Here is a 23,547-nt window from a genome sequence, read left to right as displayed (position 1 = left end):
AGCTTTTAAATTTAAAAGTTTTATTTGTGCAAAGCGATACATTTACAGCCAGGATCATCTCTGCGTCCCGACACCCCGACGAGAACAAGCTCCGCCTTCTGCAAAGCCGTCACTGCCGAGCACACAACGCAGCATAAAAACATCTGCAACGACTTTCAATTTGACAAGCAGTTCTGTTAGTGAGTTTAACGCCGAACAGAAACAGGATGCGTTTGTTCCAAAGTGGGAATATTTGCTGTTCTTTCTGCAGAAAACATTTCTGCTGGAGCTTCAACAGAATCAAAACGAAGAGAGGAACAAAGATGACAAATGAAAATACAGGATTACAAAAAAATGACCATTAATACTTAAAAAAACAAATTAATTCAGCCTGTAGAGATGCTGTAGAACCTGCGGATGGACGTCCAGTCCACACAAGACTAAATATGAACAGGCTTCACCAGCATGTGCAGTTAAAGAAACAATATCAAGAAGGTCATAGTCACAGTTCTGCTACCCTTTCATCTAGTTTCAGTCTGCAAAAGTGTCACAGTCAAACATCTAAAAGTGGTTCCAGGATCAGGACCCGGTTCAGGGACCAGTTTCAGGCTCAGTGTGGAGGAGGTTTGACAGCTGAAGCAGCTTTCACGTGATCCTAACCGAAGCCCGACCACACAGGAAACCAGCCTTCATGTGCCTCTGACGGCGTTCCACAGCTTTATTCACAGCAGCGCTCTGACGTGCGTGTGTGTGTGTGTGTGTGTGCGTATGGCACTATGAGCTGATAACACAACTCTACCCACAGATAAGTGCAGAACTGAAGCAGTTTTACCGCGCTCGTCACAGCAGCACGTTTGTATGAGTTCTTCAGCTGCACTTTTACATAACAGCACATTTTAGGCCAACATTAACACTGATGAAGCTACACTCGTAAAAAAAAATTAATAAATATTTAGTGTGGCAGAAACTTAAAATGCACAAAGATTACGGTTTTTAGTTTGTCAGGATAGCTAGCATACGAGTAACTCAACATGATTAGCTGAAGTCACACCTTCGCGGAGTTCAAATCATCTTTGAAAACTGAATATTTATAGGAGTTCATTGTTTAAACTAAAGGACCCAACTTAGGGTTGTTAGTGTTAGCTAGCGCCAGCTGTTGAAGGAGTTTGCTAACGTTCATCCCTTCCTGCTTTAAAGACCCACTCCAATGAAAATGGTGTTTTAGGTATTTTTAACATGTTTTAGGAGCATTTATAAGATTAAAACCATTCATTCAAATTGTGATGGATCAGGAGCAGGTAATTTGTGAAGTCGTCCTGATGCGTCCACATGCAGACGAATAGATCAATGAACGTCTTTGTTTTCCTCGTCTGAGCTGGAATCTGGATCTAAACTGTACGGCTGCATAGCTCTGGTATTGCTTTTGTTTTGCTAATGTTAGCTCGGGGTTGTGAGGGTCTGTAAGCTAGCAGGAGTGTAAACATAGGAATGATGGGAAGTCGAGACAGTCCCGCCAACGACCCTGAGGCAAATTTCTAATGAACTATTGCGGAAAATAGTCTTAAAAAACGACGCAGGTTTTTTGATTTTGGCTGAAAACTGCATAATCCCGATTTAAAGAGCTCTGGGAATGATTTAAGAATTGACTAAAGATGATCGGAGTGGGAATTTAAGGAGTTGAATGGCATTGCAACATGAAGGGAAATTATTTTTTTAGCTTGAAAACATTCTGGTTATTTGGAACTCAATGCTTTTCAGGTGATATTTGAGGGATTTTATGTCTTAAATCTCAGATTTTTGGAACTTCATTTAATGAATGTCGAATATGTCGCCGCTTTCTCCTCTCTTTTTAAAAAGTTAAACATTTTCCATCACAATATTGTTTGCCTTGAGTCAGATTGTACTTGGTTAATGATGTAAAACTCCATGGAGCAGAGTGACGGTTTGGGTCATGGCTCTTCTGACAGGCACAGGTGATCAGTCAACCCTTTCAGAACCACGCTCCACTTTAAGCGTGACCTCTTCTCATCACAGTGCTCAGAATCAATACGTCATCAATAATCTGGCATAGTTATATCAAGGACGGCTTTTCTTTGATTTTCAGTGTGATTTGGTGCAAAATATTCACATTTTCACAATAAAAAACGGTTTTATCCTTGGCCTAAATGTGTCAAAGCCATCATTTTAAAAATAGAAAGTCAAACTAACAGCGAGTGTTTACAGAAAACAGACCGGTCACCAACAGGCGGGGCATCACCCCCACGGGTTTGTTACACACACAGCTAACCAAGTGCTGCCTCAGTGAGTGAGACGACCCAAAGGTTCGTTTTGGTTGGTTTCCAATAGAGGATCTACAGGCGGTTTCCAAACTAGCAGCGTCTGCACAGCTGTCCCGCTCTGAAGCATCGTGTTAGCCGTGTGGTTTGAACAAGGCTGCTGATGAGGGTTAGTAAAAGTCAGAGTGAACTCTGAGCTGCAGCGGACAGAGGCGCATCCTTTGAGCGCCCAGTTCGGCTGTCAGCAGCAGCAAATCCCCTGAGGGGTGTGGAAGAAAAGCATGGATGGCGGAACGGCCTCTGCGTCCCGCTTCAGGACGCGTCGGCTCAACATCAAACCAGCCGATGCTGCCGATCCTTTAGGCCGCCCAGATCTTCTTCTGCTGGAAGTAGGCCTCAAACCTGGCCTTGGCGTACTCCTGCAAAACACATTCAAAGTTCAAACTCTAAAAACACCAAAAATAATGCTTAAAAAATGTTGAGTTTAACCCTTTAACAAAAATCTTTAACAGACTGAAACTTTTCAATCATAGACACGATCAACGTCATTCCAGTAGATTCTGAAGGAGAAAAACGGCTCTTTTCTCCTTCAGAATCTACTGGAATGACGTTGATCGTGTTAAAAAATAAAACATATTATAGTAAATCAAAGAACATAAACAATGGAGCTCCAGTGTTAAAGGGTTAAGCTCTTAGTAGTTTAGGATGCTGCTAAAATACTGTGTTAAATGAGGTCCACTCAAAGTTTAAAGACACATTTAGGTTGTTGATGGTTTATAACTTCCTGTGTGGTTTCTAGGGACGTAACGATTCAGTCAAGCCACGATTCGATTCACAGAGTTCAAGTCACGATTTCAAATTTTTTTTTCTCAACACAACGAATACAAGTGTGGCTATTTTAAGGCTAAGTATGTTTTCTTTTTGCCCCTCACATCGAGCAGTTTGTTTCCTACTAACAGAAATGATTCAACACAAATAAACGATTATACATAACACGTGTTCGCTCACTCGACCGCACACTCGCCTGCGTTTGCTAACTCGCTTGCGCACACACACTCAACTGCGCCCTTGCCTGCGCTTGCTTACTCGCCGGCTTTCACTAACTCGCCCGCGTTTGCTCACTCGCCCATGCACTCGCCTGTGTTCACTAACTCGTCCGCGCACACGCACTCAACTGCGCACTCACCTGTGCTTGATAACTCGCCCGCGCCCAGTTACTCGCCCGCGCACTCGCCTGCATTCACTAACTCGCCCGCGCACTCGCCTGTGTTCACTAACTCGCCCGCGCACACGCACTCAACTGCGCACTCACCTGCGCTTGCTAACTCGCCCGCATTCACTAACTCGCCCGCGTTTGCTCACTCGCCTGCATTCACTAACTCGCCCGCGTTTGCTCACTCGCCTGTGTTCACTAACTCGCCCGCGCACACGCACTCAACTGCGCACTCACCTGCGCTTGCTAACTCGCCCGCATTCACTAACTCACCCGCGTTCGCTTACTCGCCCGCGCACTCGCATGCGTTCTCTGACTCGCCCACGGCTGCGGTCGCTCTCTCAATCGTCTTCGTTCACTCACGTGCCCACGTTCGCGCACTCGCCCGCGCTCAAGTTTGCACAGGCATTCGCCTGATCCATTCGCGCATGCGCCAGTGTTCGCCCACTCAACCACGTTTGCTCACGCACCTGTGCGTTCGCTCCACACGCACTCACATACTCACCCACACTTGCGCACTTTCCCGCACTCCCACTCAGTGCAAATGACCGTTAAAAAAAAAAGAAAGAAAAAGAGACGAGGGACTAAAGAGGGTTAATAAAAAGGAGCACGGCTCTGGGTCACGAAATCCCCGAGGGACGGACTTATGCGAACGGTGAGGAGCAGCATCAGCAATCACACACACTCAGCAAACCTGCATGAAGAAATGTCATCTGCTCTCCATTTTTCTAAATTTAGGCACAGGCCGTGACAAACGGATTTTTTCGTTTTCTGCATGGATGAACATGTTGACGAGTTTGAATCAGATTTTTAAAAGAATTGTTACATCCCTAGTGGTCTCTGTGAACTGCTGGAGCTGCTTTGTGTTAGAAATAGTGACAGGCAAGTTAAAAGAATTGACGCGCTGCAGCCAAGAGGAACATTTATAACAAGAAACTGATTTTATAACAAGAAACTGATTTTAAAAATTGATTTTTTTCTGTCTTTGATGCATCGTGGCCTGTTGGTGTCATAATAAAACAAAGCTGAACAAAACATAACCCATAGAAGAGTCAAAAATTAAAGTTATTGCGCTTCTTAAAGACCCACTCTGATGAAACTGTGTTTTTAACATGTTCTTGTGGCATGTTTCTGATGATGATTTTTAAAAATGAAGGTCAAAATTGCATTTCTGAGTATTTCTTTAGTCCAATCGGGAATCAGGAGCAAAAGAAAAAACACAGTTTTAAAAATAACTTATTTGTAATGTAGAAAATATGCTGGGAGGGCCACAAACGTCCTGCTGAGCTTCCAGCAATGGGGAGGGGAAGGGGGGCGGGGTTGCTCCTAGTCATCAAAAGTCCCGCCCACAACTCAGAGGAAAATTTCTAGAAAACAACACAAGTTTTTGTGGTGTTGTGGGAAGGGCCATTTTGCTGGTCATTTCCTTAAGCCCCACCCCCTCAAAAGCACTGATCCAAAATAAACAAGTCATGGTGTCTTCAGAAAGGTCCAGAGAACCTGGGTTCAGGACAGTTATCAGTGAAAGTTGTCGGTTTAACAGGCGCTCTGGTCATGTCAGGCTAACCTCCATCAGCTTTTGACCTGCGACTAAATATTGACTCTGCATCCTGACGGGAATAAAGGACAGAAAACAAGAAACTCACCAGGTATCCGAACTCGATGGTGGACAGACGGGCCTGGATGATCGACCACAAGCCCCAGAAGAAGTGAGACGCCATGGCAAACCTGCACCACAAACACAAAGTTGACCGCCTGCACATCCTCTGCTGGAACCGCCGCTGCCACACCTGAACTCACCTGTTCACCTCCACAAACAGCTCCTCCTTCAGCTTCATCTGGTCGGCGGCGCTCAGGTTGTGGAAGCCGGCGTCGGACTCCCGCAGGTAGCTTTCGATGAAGTGGAGCTGCACACAGACACGTCACGGTTGGGTTGGTAGGGACGGCGGTGTCAGGACACGCCGGCACACGGTGTGCTCACCTGCTGGGTCTTTGAGGGGTACTTCTGAGCGTCGGCTCTGAAGAAGGGGTGCTCCTCGCAGCTGTAGTCGTACATCCACTCACAGAAATGGTTGCCGATGTCGAAGCCCCTAAAAAAACAACATTTCAGTTATTAAACCTTTACTGTCTACGGTGAGCTTATTAATGTGAACAAACTGGTTACATAAACCATCATTTCCTGTGTTTATGGCTGAACTGCAGTCTTCATATTAGCACAACTGAGTGCATCAACAGAAGCTGATGAGAGGCCGACTCCTCCAAGCAAAGTTCAAGAGTCACATTTGTATTTCATCTGCTGAGATTCAAACTCCTGCATGAACCCAGAGAAAGAGCATCTCTTTGAAAAAGGATGTTACTTTCTATTTGCTGTTTATTACCTGGAATAAAGACACAAGGATGACTGATCTGATGATACGGAGAGAAAACAGACTCACCCTGATTTGTGTTATTCTTGTTTTGTGTTTAACTCTTGACTTGTATGTAACTGTGGATTTGTATGGATTTGTATTGTTGTTTTGTGCTTAGCTCTTGATTTGTGTCTAACTCTTGAATTGTAACTCATAATACAATTTATGGATACGTATACAAATTATTAAATAAAAAAAATACAATTTACACATTTCAAATTTAAATTACATCACCTTGAAACTAACTATATGAACAAATTGCTTGTTACGCACACACAAAACCACATCTACGCACAAATCTGATGTTAAACTTTTCACGTCTCCAAGATTCCTCTGAGTGATGCGTTTGAATGCTGCTAGAATGCTGGGTCATCAGAATTTTTTTTTTTAGCCGCTTTGAACTTAGATTGTGAATATTGTCTGGAGACAAAGTTGTGCACAAATCAAGAATTGCACGCACAGATCAGGGTGAGTCTATTTCTCTCCATAGTAACAACGGTACAGAATGGAAAAAACACACCAGAACTGCTGTTCTACCAAAAAAAAATCTACAGGTAGAAATGTCCAACACAACAGACTGTTCACCACAAAAAAATGTATGCAGAAGATCAGATTTAGTGTTTCTGCATTGCATTTACTCGTTAAGACACAGACAAGAAGTTTTTAAATGATGATTTTTGTGCATAAGTGTCCTCTTCTGCTCAGGATCCAGATGAACTTCTGTGTTTTTGCTGCTCAGCGTCTTTCTCCTTGAATTCTCTCATGGATCCATGTTTGTCCTAAAGTCTCCGTCTGACTGTTGAACTCTGACCCGAGTCAGCTGACGCCTGACCTTCTCTCCACCTGCTCCTTCCATGACCTCCAGGAAGATTCTGTTTCTTCTTCTCCTGGTTCGTTCAGGCAGACCTTCTCCTCTCTTTCTAAGTGACACCATCACTTTTTCTGAAACATGCTGAAAGTTCTCCCTGGCTGAACAGGGGTCAAAGGTCACTCAAAGCCTGAGATAAGATGCTGCAGCTCCTGCACGGGGGCTACTTCTCCTGTCCTGGAGTAACACTGGGGGTTGAGGGGGCGTTTCCCACACTGTTTATCAGTCACTGCAGACTGTTTTCAACAAAACCCTCCCTGTGTCTGGAGGCGGGGGGGCTGCACCCTGGGCCTGCCTCCTCATCAGCCCCCCCTCCAGCCAATCATCTTCAGCGCAGAAAGAGGAGAAACCCACCAAAACAAGGGCAGCACGTGTGGGGGCGTGAGCTGGGAGGGGGCCGCAGCTAAAGTCACATGTCTGGATGTGAGATTGGGAAATGCTTAAAGGGGCCGCGCACAAGGAAGCTGGAGGGGGGGTGTTCATCCTGATCGGCTTTCTTTCCCAAATACAAACCTCCAAGGAATGCCACCCCCCCACCAGTTACATAAACCCTTCAGAGTACCTGAACGGCCTGACGACTCAGCAAACATCCACGGAACAAAAGAGGAAAAACTTTCCACTTTTTTAACCCCCCCATGCAGTGTTGGGGAGTGTGGGTTGGGGGGATTTAGGGGAAAAGTGATGAGTGATAGTAACGCAGATACAGCTGCTGAACCACTAAAAGAACATGGAGGGAATCATTTCGTGAACATTTGAGAACAACAGTTTAGAAGCTGCTGTGAGTCTGTGTAGATCTAGAGAACGTCTGTGACTGGATCAGAGAGAGGAGCTGAGGGTTATGAGGAAGTCTGGAGTGACAGAGAAGAAGGCTGGAGTTGATAATGGAGAAGAGCTGGAAGACGGTGGAGAGATGTTCTGTGGGTGAAGCAGAGGTGAAGGTGGGACTACACCAAGAGTCTCCAACCTGAAGTTCCGGAGCCTCATGTGGCTCTTTTAACCCTCCAGTCTAGCTGAAGCAACTGAAGTAAGAAAAATAAGTAGTAAAGTGAAATATCCTTTCACTTCTATCCATTCACAAACAGTTGAAGAACATCACAATTCACTCTGATGTTCCAACAATCCATACAGCTGTTTGTAGTACAACCTTTTGACAAATCTGTGATCGCGATGTACCACAGAAAATCAATCTGAGGTCAGAGCACACAACCAAAATTTATATCCAAGGGTTATTGGGCAAAGTTTCCTTTTTTTATTTAAGTATTTTAGGTGCCGGTTAAAAAAATACGGTACGTGTCACTGAATTAACTCTGCTTTAATGTTAGTTTGCTAGATTTATGCATTTGTGGCATAGGTGCAACAAACTGAAAAATAAACTGTTTCTTACTCATTATATTATCCTATTATTTGCTGCACTGAGATATGTGACACAGGAAGTCTTATTTTGAAAGGAAGTCATTAGAACAGGGGTAGGGAACCCTGGTTCTCAAGAGCCACCTTCCTACATGTTTTCCAATATCTGGTTTGGCTTTCACGACTACCAGAGACCCGCCCCTCTTTTGCCGCAAACCGGCGCCGCGCGGTGAATTGGCTGTTCGCTGCCTGTCAAACATGTCATCCTGCACAGATGCTGCTGGTTTATTTATTGAGAAGAGTTCCACAAAAACCTACAAAAAATGAAATCCTTTAAATATTTTCTCATTACCAGGGCTTCTGTCTTATTCGGGGTGGGGGGTGTTTGGATGACACCCGCTTCACTTTCAAGACAACCTGAGTTTGAAGGTTGTCCCGCATTAACCTGAGAGGGGGGAGATTGAGGACCTTTTTAAATGATTGTCTTGACAAAAATAAGAAAAAGATTACAGTTCAGGACCAGAGCAGCTGCTCCTGCTCAGGTCTCTCCCGGCGTATTGAGCGAGCTCCGCTGAAGTCCGCGAGGCTGCGGCCGGAGAACCCAATACTTAACACAACAAGATGGAGCTTTGAACGGACCAGAACAGAGCTTTGGACGCGCGGTGTGTACGTGATAAAACTCTTTTTACACCCGTCTTGGAACAACTTCAGACTATGACAGGGGAGACTAAACAGACATTTTCTGACTGTAAATATTACAGTTCTCAGAGTCAGTGAACGCATCGGGACTGAAGTTACCACCCTCATCCATTTTGATTGGTCCTCGTGTTAGCCCCGCCCCAACGAACCACAAGAGGGCCAAAAGTTTTGAAACTGAAATTTTCAGATTTGTAAACGAAAAAAAAGAGTTGAAAGTGAAAAATAGATTTGATACGTTAAAATTGACATTTTGAGGTTTGAAAACCTAAAAAACAGAACATTTGAGGCTGTAAATAACTACATTTATTTTCAAATAAAAAAAGTTTTTGGACTTTTATATTTTTTTGACCAAACAATTCAATTTAATTGATTTGGATTTCAAATAATATTGGCCCTGATTTAGGCCCATAAATCTCTAGCCAGAAGAAATTTTGGAACTTTAACCGTTTGCGTGAGCGGAAATTTCCTAAACTTTAAGAAACCCTTTCAGAAAAATTACATTTTAAAAACTTTTCAGAACTATAAGCTTGTAAATGTGAATAAACTGTAACTGTCTAACAATTTCGTGTGCACATGGACAGAGAACGTTAATCGATTTATTTCTTTTAAGTCAATATTAGCAGGTGTTTACGTTTGTATAACTACACCCGTTAACCTCCAGAGAAGAACACGTAAAATGCTGCTTTCTGTCTGTGAATCAGCTGATCACGTTAGTAGTTACAGTTAGGGCTGCCACGATTAGTCGACTAATCGACGACTAATCGACTATTAAAATAGTCGACGACTAATTTAATAGTCGATTAGTCGTTACCTTATATTATATAGAGTCAGAGTGCAGTAAAGATTAAAGTATAATGTATATACTGTAAAGTATAATGGCATTGTGCTAGCTTTTTGGACTATTTTGGCATTTATTAACGTTTTAAGGCTATTTTGGAGTTTAATATTTCAGCTACATCCTAGCGGTTTTGGCTAACTTAATTTTTTTTTCCCATTTTTTAGGCTAATGTAGAGTTTAGCTAATATATCAGCTGCATGCTAGCTGTTTAGGCTACTTTAGGCTTTTTTTCAGTTTTTTTAGGCTAAATTGTCATTTAGCTAATATTTTAGCTAGCTATTAGCTTCAGCGATTTCAACCACCAACTGCAGTATCTTCTGCTATCAGCGCTAGCATTTAGCAGCCAAATTCAGCTAACAGCATTCACACTTGCATTATCAGAGGTAATGCTTTATATCTAGTTTTAGTTAATTAAAATATAATGATGTGTGTTTTACATCCAGTTTGCCCGTGACCCGATTAGTCGACTAATCGGAAAAAATAATCGATGATTAGTCGACTATTGAAATAATCATTTGTGGCAGCACTAGTTACAGTATGTCAAAGGGAAAAAAGGTAGAGAACTTAAAACGGGGGATCTGGTTGAGAACTTCCAGCCAATGATTTCAGGCTCAAATGATGTTCTTTTGCGTCCGGCTCCGGCAGGGGGAGGGACTTCCGGATATTCATTTTCTCTGTGGCCAGATTCTCTTGCCAATCTTTGCTTAAAGCCAAACAGAAACTGACATGAGGATCACTTTCATCTTGGTTTCCTCTGAAGCTAAACCTTTACAGCCTATGGAAGGAAAAGTGACAAACTTTCTGTGCGTCAATGTCACACGTGTGAAGCTAAACTGAACTTTAGTCTCAATTATTATACAAGTTTGTGCAACATTATTAATCTGTGTTTTCAGAGGAACAAAACTGAAAAAAAAACATTTTCATTTTTGTTTCTCCAGTTAGCATAAAGGTCGTGCAGCTCAGTAAGAGACAAACGTCTCACTTCCTGATTCATAAAAACCACATCAAAAATGTTTCCAGACTTGCTGTGACTCCGTTTTCCAACACAACCTGTTCTAAAGTCTAAAGATAATTCCGATTCTTGTGAAAAGTAAAAGCCACAGACAAAGGTCTGAATCTGTCCCATGAAGACGGTTCCACTGGTCCCTCTGTTTACTTACAACAGCAAATGCTGAGTTTCTGTGAATGCAAAAATAAGTGCAGCCAAAGCAAACAGTCAGCTTCCTTCCTTTTGTCTTCACGCCGCACTTCCCCAAATCATCAGAGCGGGGCAATAAACTGAGCAGAGAAAGATCAGCCTCTTTTCAGAAATACCATTTCAATCCTAAATGTATTTATACATGTCCTCTATCATCAGAAACATTCGACTACGTGTTTAAAACCCTATTTTCATTGGAGTGGGTCTTTAAACCCGCTCCGACAGCAGCCGGTGAGCTTATTTGATTTCTTGGGTTCTGTGGACCCGACCAGAACACGCAGAATGCTTTCAGAAGTGAAGCAAAGACAGAAGCAGACGTAATAAATAAATATCTGGTTCCACATATCACTCACTGCTAACCAGGACAAGGACATAAATAAAGAGAAACCAGTTAGTCCAGATCCTCCTCTGATCTGGACTAACTGTAATTCCTCACCACATCATGTTTATTCAGACATCCTGGTAGACGTTTGTTTTTCTTTATGAGTCCCACTTCTACAGTGCTGACAGTCTTTCCTAAAACACTTCCCTGCTGCTGTTTGTATCGTCCTGAAGAGGACTGGGGTTCATCGCATTGGTTCTCCTCAGAGCTCAGGTGAGCTGTCACACTTTCCAAAAGAATAAATAAATAAAAAGGGTGAGGATGCCCTTTTCCTCCCAGCATGTGCAGCCCGCCCCCACAGCCTGCACCGCCGCTGTTGTGTGTAAAGAGCAGGATGTGGCTGAAGTACCTGTAGTTGTAGCTGCTGTATTCAAAGTCGATGAGCATCAGCTTCTGTTTGTCAGAGCTCTGTCGGCCCTTCAGCAGCAGGATGTTACCTGAGAGCAGCAAAAAAAGGTTAGTTTATGCATAAACGACGGTTTCATTCAGGGGAAATGAGGCTTTTTTTTACCTTCCTGACAGTCGTTGTGACAGAACACTACAGGAGAGTTGGTGGACTCCAGCAGTGACCTACACAAACATCAAATCAGATTCAATAATTCCTCATAAAAAAATACATAAAAAAACCTGAAAACATCTTTTTAATGTAAATTTGCTGACTCCTTGCAGAAGTTGTTTCGCTTCCTGGATTTGATCACCTCACTGTTAAGCAGAGGCTCATGAACCTGCCATGTGGTGTTTTGGCACCAAAAATCTGACCTTAAAGTCACCTGACTTATCCTAAGACAGGAGAGGGGGGGGGTCTTAAAGGAACAGAAGCCAAAACAGAGTCCTCGAGGGGTAGATATGAAACACTCTGAGACCTGTAAACTTAAACTGAAACCTAAATCTAGTTTAAAACAAATTTAAGGCCTAATTAATATCAAATCAGACAAAATTTGAAAACCCTTTTAACACCTGAGGCGTCGCAGGTGATGCTTAAACACAACATTCTTTAACATACTGTAACTTAGCTGCTTTTCTCCTTCACAATCTATTGGAAAGACCGTGTTAACGTTTGAAAAGTTACAATCAATCAAAGAATATAAACACTGGAGCTCCGGTGTTAAAGGGTTAACCTTCACATCAGCATAAAGCTCTTAAAGACCCGCTCTGATAAAAATGCGTTTTTAAAATGTTCTTGTGGCAGCCCCGGCATCTGGTAAAAATCTGAACCCAACGAAACGGATTCGGAGCGCCGCAGATCGCAGAGGACGGACGTGATCGCCTGCAGTGGAGGTTCCTCTCGCACTTTTAAAGTTACGTAAAGCCGGAGCCGTAACGCTAGCTGTGGCAGCCCGGGGTCTGAGCTCTCAGCAAAGGGGAGGGGAAAGGGGCGGGGCTGCTCCGCGCTAACAATACCGCCCACAATTCAAAGGCTAATTTCTGAGGCTAATTTTCCTAGAAAACGTCAAGTTTTTAGATTTTGGCTAAATACGACATAAAAACAATTAAAAGAGCAGAAATCGATAAAAATATCATGAGAGTGGGACTTCATGAGTCTGTTTGACTTTTTGTGACTTCATTCATTCATGTAGTTTATTTCCACAGCATCTGTTCTCAAACCAGGCTGCCTCAAAGCAAAACAAGCTTTATTCATCACGTCTGTTTTGATCCAGTTTAGTCCAGATTCTTCCAAAAAGGGCAGATTACCTTCATTTTAGAATAATGACCAGCAGATACATAGAAGCGCGTTTAGTAGAATCTCTGTACTGAGCTAACAAAAGTCAACTTTCTCTAAAATGGAGGATTAGAACCAGACTTAGAGAAAATCTGCTGTGATCCACTCAGATCTGAGAGGACAAGAAAGAGCAAAAAAACTGGACGGTCTGTAGTAAGATGAACAGGAAGGTTAGTAACTGCAGACATAAGAAAACAGGAAGTAGATGGACAAACAAATCCCAGAGTGTACATGACATTTGGGCTGTGGGTCGCTTAGGGGGCGATCTGATTTGATTTAAGATTAAGCTCAAGGATTCACAAATCGATCCACGATTTAGTAAAATGTTTGTTGCTATGTGTGTAACTTTTTACTGGATGTATAAAAATTGAAATTATTTTCATTAAATCACCACCATCTATACCTTTATTTCGAACAGGAGATCAGAATCCAAAAAGTGATAAAAACACAAAGATTTAAATAGAAAGAAATTGAGTTCGTCATTTTAAACATGTTTTTTTGTCAACCTTCTGGTTACATTAAGCATTAATAGAAAAAACATTTAAACATAGTTGTTTTTGATCACTTAACCTGAAAGTGTTCACAGCTTTTCTATCCTCAAAGTTCTTTAACTTTTTACATCTTTAGCATCACATTTTGGAGAATTTAGGTTGTGTTCTTTCTCTGCTGCAGAATCAGCTGATTCACGTGGATTCAGTGCTGTGGAGTGCAGCACGTCAGCGTGAGGCTGCGTTTCTGCGCTTCAGAATCCGCTGGAGTTTCGTTATTTGCCTCAACTGTTGAAGAGTCACCATAACCAAAAGAATGTAAATACCAGAGCTTGTTGAAGCCAATTCATTTTTTCAGAAGTTACGTCAGTGAGCAGAAATTCAGTCTCAGTTTTTGAACTGAAAGAAAAACTCTCACTAGTTTCACTTTGAAAACCAGAAGCTTCAACAACACGAAGATTTGTTTTCTTCCAGTGACAGTAGCTCCGCTCTTTCGGTTTTGTTTTAGTTCATAAACTTAAAATCCAACATTATTCTGCATTTCAGAGCAAAAAATACATCGTCCTGACAATATTTTACTACACTCTACTATATTTATAAAGATCATGAATCAGCGATCTTGGACGTCGCGAATATTTATACTCGAATTTTCAGAGCAGATCGCGAGTAACCGGATACTCGTTACAGCCCTAGTAGCGTTAGACAGGATCGGGTCAGCGACCGCAGGACGTTCACAGCTAAGACGGAGAGGACGGCGTGGAAACTGCCCAGTGATCATGTCACGTGTTACACAACAGACCTCTGGGAAGTGGTCGTGTGTGGGGACGGTTGTGCTGCTGAGGAGCAGGAACGTACTTGAGCATCTCCATCTCCTGCGGCAGGTTGAGGGCCAGGAGGCGGTTGAAGCGGCGCAGCTGAGTCTCTCTGGTGAAGTTCAGCTTCATGACTTGGCTCAGGTACCTGCAGAAAGCAAGATGGATTCTGTTTGAGACAATCTTTAAGGTTTTTTTTTTTAATTCCAATCCATAAATCTGCATCATACGAAGCTACCAAAGACATCCAGGTTTCACATACAGACATCAGGTCACAGCAGACGGTAAGAAAAGGAGGTCAGTGGAATGCTACAACAGACTGTTTGGACGCGTTGTGTAACCCTAAGTTTGTGAAGAGCAGATGATTCAACACAAACGGAAACGCACCCTGATAAGCCGCCGGCTGACCACAGGCGGGTCGATACCTTATCAGTGGGGTTTAGGTAAGGTTTACACACGTTTACCGTCACTGACGCTGGCGCTGATGTCATCGACTTACTTCTCCATGGTTCCAAAGAGCCACTTTGGCTCCTTGTTGAAGGGCATCCTCATGGCATGGAAGCGGGCCATCTTCTCGGCCACCTCAGCGGAGATGCTGGGTTCACTCAGCTCCCAGGTGTCCAGCTTACGGCTCTACCGAAAACACACCTGACAGGTTCAATACACACGACTGTGGACGGCTGGTTCTGTTCTGGCTGTTACTGTCTGAGGCTGACTGTAATGAAGTCTGAGCTCACTGCACTTAAAGTCAAGGTTTAGTGACAACTCGAGTGTTCAGACGGGTTTAGGAGGATCAATACTCCAGCAGCACAAACTCTGAGGATTTATGCTCTGTAATGATGGAAAAAGCCCCGTCTATAAAAACAGTGCATTAAGAACCCATTTGTTAACTAAATAAATGTCTGTTCTGTTAACCCTTGTGCAGTCATAGGTATGTTGACGTTGGGAGTGGGGTCATCTGGACCGCACAACACAGCACCATGAACTTTTTTTGACAATGATTTTTGATTTTCACTGGTGTCTGTGGCAGACATGACATCCTGTTCACCTTCACCCTCATTTGTCATGGAAGGATAACACGTCAGTGTAAGGCTCGGGTCACCTGGACCCATAAGATAGCACTAGAGTTAAAGTGTTACTAGGTGCTTCTGTAAAGACTGCTGAATCACAGGTGTTCTCAGGTGTCAACACATTCTCACTCCTAAGTCGTCACATATTGACGTTAGGTTTAGGACCCCTCTGCGACGCTTTCTGATGTTTTGGGTGTCGTCAACTCTGTGTTTTTTTTTTACATAAAATCAAGGCTCCGCAACCCTCGGGATGTGGTACCGTGCACAGACTAGTCCTCTGGACGTGGCTGGTACCGGTCCCCTTTTTGACCCTAACACGGCACCGGGACCGGATGTGCTACCAGATGCAAACTGGTGTTAGGTTAGGGTACAAGTACTGGGTTAGGGTAACGGTGCACTCCGCATCCCGGGACTGGAATGGTTCCAGTTTGCAGCCCAGAAGTTGGGACCCGTGACTTAATGCGAAGAGCCAGCACTAGGCCTGTGGATCGTTGGCTAAGTGGCAATCCGGTTCGATTCACAAATCAAGCTCAACGATTCACGAATTGAACCACAATTTTTACTTTTTAATATGTTAGTTGCTATGTTTATTTCTTCTTTCTTTTCACTGGATGTATGAAAATTAAAATGATATGTATTAACTCTAGAACACTTTCGCTATAAAAAGTTACACCATCACTTTTGCTGGGTTTAATAAAAATTAGATCAAGATATGACAACACATGATAAATTAGAGTAGCTTTTTCTTTTATTTCAAACTGCGATTTGTGCAACAAAGTCGGGGGAAAAAAAGGTTAGTTTATGCAAGTGAGACTGTTGTCTACAAGGCCCATATTAATAAACTGCTTACAAGCTTAAACATATATTAACTATCTTTGTCAACATTACATTGAGTGTTTCGCAGGACCACTTCTAAACTGCTAAAAACCCACAAAGATGTAGATGGAAAGAACTGCTGTTTGTTTATTGAAACGTTTTTTTTTTGTCAACCTTCTGGTTAAGTTTAACAGTAACAACATAAAAAGCATTACATATTGGCGCAAAGGCTCATATGAAAAAAGTCATTTTTTTCCGTTACAGCATCAGCTGATTCACGTTGATACGCGAGGCTGCATTTCTGCGCTTAAGAATCCGCTGGAGTTACACAAATCGTGTCAACAAATAATGGAGCTAAAGCTACGGTGTTAAAGCTACTTCGTTTTTTTTTAGAAGTGAGTGAGACTTTTTTTTGAACAAAAAAAAGCTCTCGCTAGTTTTACTTTGAAAACAGGAAGCTTCACAGCGCTCGGATACTCGTTACAGCCCTAGTCAGCACGTCTACAAACAACCAGTTGGGGACATCTAAAACATACATTTTTGAGGCGGATGAGTCCTAAACCAAACGTCGATATGTAACGAGTCGGAGTGTTGCAGGTGTTCTCAGGTGTGGATTCAGACGCTCACTCACAGGAACATACTGCTCCAGACGTCCCTGAGGGAAAATGCCGTAGAGTTTGGGTCCGAGCTCTCTCTCGGCCAAGATGGCAAACATGACACTCTCCAGAACCATGGCCTCTGCGCCCTGCAAACACAGCATAGCCGGGGGGGTCAGCTGGGCAGAAATGACCCAAACATGCATAATTTTACACACAAGGCAAACTTAAAAAGAAGTCTACCAACAGGAAAGGACTCTGGGTATATAATATGGTTAGAATTGATCAATAATTACATAAAAACCATTAAATGGTTTTCTATTAAAACAATTTTTTGTATTTTGAAGCAGAAACATATGTTCTGATAGTTTTAATGTGAGGATTTATAATTTTCCTAATGAGATATATAAATCGCTGTTTCTTATAATCGAACAAAAGTGGTTTTAAAAAGAATTCTTACTAAATAGAATTATAAGAGGAATCAGAAATTTTTCGGAGTAAAAAAGTGAATGATTAATGCAAATCCAGAAAATGTCCTGAGAACCTCAGAAAGAAATTTACTGATCAAAATTCAAGACCAAAATATATAACACATTTCACACACACACACAAAAACACTTAAACACAACATCACAGATTCTCGTTCTGGAGTTAGGAAGCTGATTTGATCAAAGTGGCAATTGATGTTTTGGAGTCAGGAAGGAAAGTCTTTTTTACACAAAGTTAGTCAGGATCAAAAAGCCTTGGCAAGAAATGTTAGAGCTTATCTTCTAAAAAAAGAAAAAATGTATCGACATAAAAGAAACATCAAGTCAGTTGGTGAAGTTTCCACAGATTAAATTACAGTAAGAACTGAAAGCAGCCTGGGAAAGGCTCAGCATGATACTACCACCACCATGCTTTCCTGTAACCAATATTTGTTAACTTGTGTTGTCGAAAATCAAATTTAAACCTTTGTTTCTTCTTAATAACAGATTAAAACCAAGTTAATTCTATTTCAGCTGAGATGCATGGTAGGGAGGGGTGGGTGGGGGGGTCACTATTAGATCACAAACACAAATCAATTATAACTGCAAAAATGATTCATAAAAAGAAGGAAAAAAACATCACATTCATAAAAGCAAAGTTACAGACCCGTTTTGTGTTTTAATATTATAAACTTTTACATTTCTTTTGTTGAATGAATAGTTATGAAGCATCTTTAACAGTGTGACCTTTACGCACGAATAAGGCTTAAGGAGGAGAAAGAAGGAGGAACCCGAACGAGGAGAGGCTGAGGCCTGGGTTCACCGAGTTTGCCTGTCAGAGCGCTGAGAACTCAGGAGGAGGATTGGGTTTACTCCTCAGCTCGGTCGGAGCAGCAGAGGAGAGAGCCTCATCTTTCTCACTTTATCTTCCAGACACAAAAGCTCTGGCAGAACGCACAGCGAGGAGCTCAGCGGGACTCCCAGCTAACATGGAGACCTCCTCTCACAGCAGCGTTGATGTTGATTCACCTCCAACCTTTGTAAGGAAGAAATGGTGGCTTTAATCCAAACAGGCAGGAGGCCGCTGACCAAATCCTTGGTTAAGAGCAGCGACATGGTTTACGATGTGGGAAATTCAGAGCATAGAGCTTCGTCTGTTTGAGGTCAGGGTGGATGATCAGCCGGATTCCAAACACGGACAAAGAAAAGCTGATGTATCCTAATCCAACACACGTCTCTGGAGATAATCCAGAGTTTTCCTTAATCTCTGACAATAGAAGTCTCTTTCTACTGAAAATATGCTGCAGAATTGGTTTCTTAAAGTCCCACTCCAATCATCTTTTGATCCACAAAGTGTTCCCAGTTCTTTTTATTATGAAAATAAAAAAAACTAGGATATAGTTTGTGCAGAGCGGCAAGAGTTCATTACAAATCAGATCTGAGTTGAGGGCGGGAGCCCGTCCCCACTTCCCATTGGTTTGCACTCTCTACCACCATCTTACAGCCCTTCACAACCACCACTTAACATTAGTCGTACAGTTCAGATCCAAATTCCAGCTCGACGCTGTGCAGGAGTGGGCGTGGCAAATGAGGGAAGCAGCCCATGCTGCGAGGAGAGAAAGAATGGGCGCAGATCGCGTTATCGTGCCGACGGTTGTTGTCAATTGGCAGTGCAAGGAAAAGTAATTTAAAAAAGTTCCTCTAAGAACTGAGAATGATTCTTTGGCTTCACACGCTCCGGAGGCTCTGAGGGTTCGAACAGGGAGAAGAGCCAGAGAAGATCTCTCCTGAGTCTCCCAACCGTGAAGCAGGAAAGGTTCAACACCAGGGCAAAGAAAAATCCAGCCGAAAAGAGGACAAAACTTTCAGTCTGGATCTTGATTTGGTAAAAGCGTTGGTCAGATGCTTCCTATTTTTGTAAAACCTTTCCACCAATCAATGGGTTACATCGTGTCCATTCCAGTTTTCTATGGACCTATGACCAACGGGGGACCAGAAATGGTAACAGTCGGTCCTGATGACGGGTCCATTCTGTAATGGACATGCTAAAAAGTCCAGTGCAGTGCAGTCCAGTCTGGACCACTCAGTGGAAATGAGGCATAACTGTTACATCCCCTAATGGTTTAACTAGTAGCAGCCAGTTAGAAACCGTAGGGTTAACAGCTTAACCAGCAGTATAAGTGATAAAACATCAGTCCGAGAAGCAGAGAAACAAAGAAACACTTTCCTTCTTATCAGCACTACACTTGGGAAACCAGGAACCTTCTTGGAGATCCTGAACAGAGCACAGCGCTGCTTACGTAACGCCCCAGAATGCCGATCAGACCGCCTCAACCCTCCACAGGGAATTATCCATATTAGTGCAATCAGGTTGCCACACATGGAGGCAGACGGCCGAGCAGCTGGCTGGCTGCATTAGCGGGACGCCTTGTAGCAAAGGACTCCGAGTAAAGAAAAGAGCTCTGAGCATTACAGGCCCAGATCTGACATACTCTTCATCACTGGGACCCCAACACTACAAAGGTTTAATCTTTAGGAGGGGAAGAGTCAACAGTCAACTTTTTGATTTCCATCCTATTCTTCTGAGCCTGAACTCTTGCCTCATTCAAACTGATCAGTAATTGGATGTCATCACTGAGCAAAAAGTTTTCTTTTTTGGGTAAAACTATAATAGGTATTAGAAATGGATCATATTATCAGGGAAATTAAAGCGTAGAGCTCTTTGTCTCCAAAAGACTGCGAGATTCACGCTGCAAATTTCACGCTGCGATTTTTCTGACCGGCTTGAACCAATCGTGTAGCGACATTGTCTGGCTCCAACATGACGCTGTCTGTATTGTGTTAAAATAGCGACTGAATTGACTTCATTTGGTTGGAGTCAAAAGTAAAACCATTTTCAATAGATGATGTCACACTCACTTGGTCCAGGTCCCATATACATTCAAAGGTTTAGATCTGGTAAAATCCCATAGTTCCAGCAGCTGCTCATTCGGGGCGCTCTAGTTTGAAATAAACTCTGAGCAGGAAGCTCAGAGCTGACGAGGTTAAGAAGACGTCTTCTTGGGGTGTCATCTTCTCCCAATCCGACTGCCACCAATCCCAGACTTAAGACTCTCAGGTTCAAATTTTGCTATTTTAGTAAAAATGATATTTATATATCCGTTTAATTCATACATTTTCTACTATAAAATTCACAGAAACTCCTTTGTCACTCTGGGATTGAGCCCAAATCATGATGCTTCTACCACCATGCTAGCAAATGTTTGTTTTTTACTAACAGGTCAACCACCTCCTCTAGTATGGATCACGTTTGTTTGCACACTTGTGTTCTACCTGACTCTGAGAGTAAAGAGGATTAAGAGAAAAGCTGTTTTGTGAGATTACACTCAATTATAAACTGAAAAGAACTCATTCAGGTTAGAATTTTTACTGAAATTCGTTTTTAGGAAACATTTGCTTTTGTTTTTTCAAGTTATCTCCTGTTTATTCGGGAGAAGCATGAACGTTCAAGTGGACATCTTAAGAAATGTTTAGTCATTTAAGCATAACTCAGAATTGTAATTCCGTGTGTTTGATGATGATTCCCCCGCATTTTGAGAAATATCCCTGAGTTTGAGGCCTCTGAAGCTCACAGCCGGGCCTCAGAGCCGGGGAGTTGTGTCAGGCCGGTCTGGATGTTTTGTCAGGTGGAAATTCCAGAAAGATAGCAGCAGGACGGAAGCCAAAGTTCACGCCTTACACAAACAAACACCTTTTCTCAGTTTTGTGGAAACATCTGAATTGTTCTGGTGAAGATTATCCTGTTTTCTCTTCCATAAAAGAGGAAAATGCATCCAGCTCATCTGTGTCCATGAAGAAGAACCTAATCTTAAGACCTGCCTTCATGCAAGAGTTCCTGCCGAAAGTGATCCATGCACAGATAACGACTGGATCTAAATAATAAAAAGATCCTCCTTATTGAACAAGTTCAGATGCACACAGAGGTAAAAAGAATCTAAAGAGTAGAGAGATCAGTTTCTTTAGCAAACATATCTAAAGTGTCTTCTGAAAAGGAAATATCTCTCATTAGAAACTAACACAAGCCTCCCCACTTCTAAAACGTCACAAGTTTCACTGATGTAAAGGCAAAGAGCTTAGGCTCCAAATCTGAACCTTGTGGAACTCCACACTCTTTTAATCAGCCCTCAGAGCCTGCACCTGTAAACCACATTACCTAGACAGCTCATTAACCCGGATGAAAGCTCCAGTATGGTAACTAGAAGCTACAATCTGGGGTCTGTTGGTATGAAATCCAGACCGACACCGACTTGACGGCCAACTCTTTTCTCTTTGAGACAGCGAGTTGCCGGTCTGAAACCCGCCAGCTCATCTCTACACTCAACAAGACACTGAATCCCACATTGCTTCTAGTGGTTGTAGGTTGATGTCAGCATTTGTCAGCGGAGCCGCCATCAGTGTGTGGCTGTGACTGTAAAGTGCTTTGGGTCTTCTAAGAAGGTAAAAAAGCGCTATAAGTATACGTCATTTTGAAGTTTGTATTAAATATATGTACAATAATCGCATAGCAACTCCTCTCTGTTGACTTATGCTCCAAACTGGTTTAAAGGGTCACATCAAACAGAGGAGAAGAGCTGAAACGTTCAGATTTATTCAAGTTTTCATGCAGGTTTCTGAAGTTCTGCTTTTGTGGGATTTTATGGAAACTTCAAATAACATTTATTTGGAAAAAAAAATAAAGAAAGACAAAGTAAATTCAGCAATTATTTTGGGATATCTTCATGAAGCTTCTTGTTGGTAGAGACCGTATGTGGATGTGGAATTCAGATTTTCACAGAGGAAGCCCCTCCCCTTTTTTGCTTGAATACTTGGACAGATCTGAAGCTCTAGTGGAGACACTAGTTCCACAAACATTCCTGAAAATGTCTCACTTCCACTGGAAACAGAACTTCCTGCACAGATGTCGGTGTCCTTCTACTCTATTTGAACTAGAGTTTTGCTCCTGCTTTATTTGATTTCAGGTCTGAACCTGTTCTTCTACTCTGAGATGGGACAAGTGAGCCAAAGGTGTGGGACAGGTGAGTTTTAGGGATAGAACAGGTGAGCTTTAGGGGTAGAACAGGTGAGTTTTAGGGATCAAACCGGTCCCTTTTAGAGATCGAACACGCAAGTTTTAGGGATGGGATAGGTGAGTTTTATGGATGGAACAGGTAAGTTTTAGGGATGGGATAGGTGAGTTTTAGGGATAGAACAGGTGAGCTTTAGGGGTAGAACAGGTGAGTTTTAGGGATCAAACCGGTCCCTTTTAGAGATCGAACACGCAAGTTTTAGGGATAAGACAGGTGAGTTTTATGGGTAGAACAGGTGAGTTTTAGGGATGGAACAGGTGAGTTCCAGGTGTAAGACAGGTGAAGAAGCTCAAATTAAATTTGCATGAACTCTACAGTGTTTTGCTAAATAAATCTGAGCTATGATCTGCTGCTTATATTAGCAGTTATTAAATTAATTTGTTATTTAATTGATAATTGATCTAATTCGATATGGATGTCAGTGTACACACTCAAATGAATCAGTAGATGTTGTTTTTCCAGCTGTTTGTCTTCTGCAGCTCTTCTGTTTTGTTGTTGAAACTCTTTCCCACTCTGACTTTAGGAGTGAAGCATTCCTGCATGTTCCTGTGGTCGAACACAGACGCGCACCCACCCCTGACAGTTCTGCTAATCAAGTGGATCTGCAGGGAGCAGACGGCATTGTTTGGAGGCTGGATTTAGGCGAGGTCACCCAAAGGCGTGACCCGGCTCAGTCCACTAAGCCTCACTGCTGACCGGGTTAGCTGTGACGAGGAGCTCAGGTCTTCAGGAAGACATGAGCTGATGACCTCATCTCAGCCATGTGACAGGAAGTTACTCAGCCCTGTAGTATGGTGCGCCATGATCACATGATACATGCTGTTGGGTGAACTATTAGAGGAAGAATGAGGGAAACTTTGCCTTTTTTATCCTGTCATCTAAATCTTAATATCATATTATATATATATATTTTAAATTGGCAACAACCAACAAACAAAACGTTTAAAGCCCCATTTATAGAGGTCAACAGACAAAAAAAGTTGTTTTAGTGTTTGGTTACCCTTTATGAACGTTTTAAAAAGAAGCATCAGATCAAGAATGGTTATTCTGACCAATAGAATGACAGGGTAACAGCTGTTTATTTTCCTATTGAAGTCTATGGAACTTCCTGTTTGGAATACCAGATTGAAGGGTCCCTCTGTCCAGTTGTCATATACAGCCAACTGTCTCTGTTGGTCAGCTGATTCCTGCTTCAACATTAAAAAATAAGATTTCTTTATTGTGAATCTTTATAGATTGTG

At 42.5% G+C, this 23,547-nt stretch overlaps 1 protein-coding gene across 2 annotated transcripts in view; it reads right to left on the bottom strand.

Annotated features, from left to right (window-relative positions):
- chka (choline kinase alpha) overlaps window positions 1-23,547 on the bottom strand; it is a 27,156-nt gene continuing 3,609 nt past the window's right edge. For both annotated transcript variants that reach the window (XM_024258829.2, XM_024258830.2), the window contains 9 exons: window positions 16,749-16,862; window positions 14,731-14,864; window positions 14,275-14,379; window positions 11,723-11,781; window positions 11,561-11,648; window positions 5,450-5,558; window positions 5,269-5,375; window positions 5,115-5,196; window positions 1-2,674 (listed from right to left, as the gene is read on the bottom strand). In XM_024258829.2, coding sequence (XP_024114597.1) covers window positions 2,615-2,674; window positions 5,115-5,196; window positions 5,269-5,375; window positions 5,450-5,558; window positions 11,561-11,648; window positions 11,723-11,781; window positions 14,275-14,379; window positions 14,731-14,864; window positions 16,749-16,862 — 858 coding nt within the window. In that variant the 3' untranslated portion in view covers window positions 1-2,614. The remainder of the gene's footprint in view (window positions 2,675-5,114; window positions 5,197-5,268; window positions 5,376-5,449; window positions 5,559-11,560; window positions 11,649-11,722; window positions 11,782-14,274; window positions 14,380-14,730; window positions 14,865-16,748; window positions 16,863-23,547) is intronic.

Source organism: Oryzias melastigma, linkage group LG6 (assembly GCF_002922805.2).
Source record: "Oryzias melastigma strain HK-1 linkage group LG6, ASM292280v2, whole genome shotgun sequence".
Taxonomy (NCBI): domain Eukaryota; kingdom Metazoa; phylum Chordata; class Actinopteri; order Beloniformes; family Adrianichthyidae; genus Oryzias; species Oryzias melastigma.
Note: the sequence above shows the minus strand (reverse complement) of the source record. Positions and strands in the feature narration are given on the sequence as shown.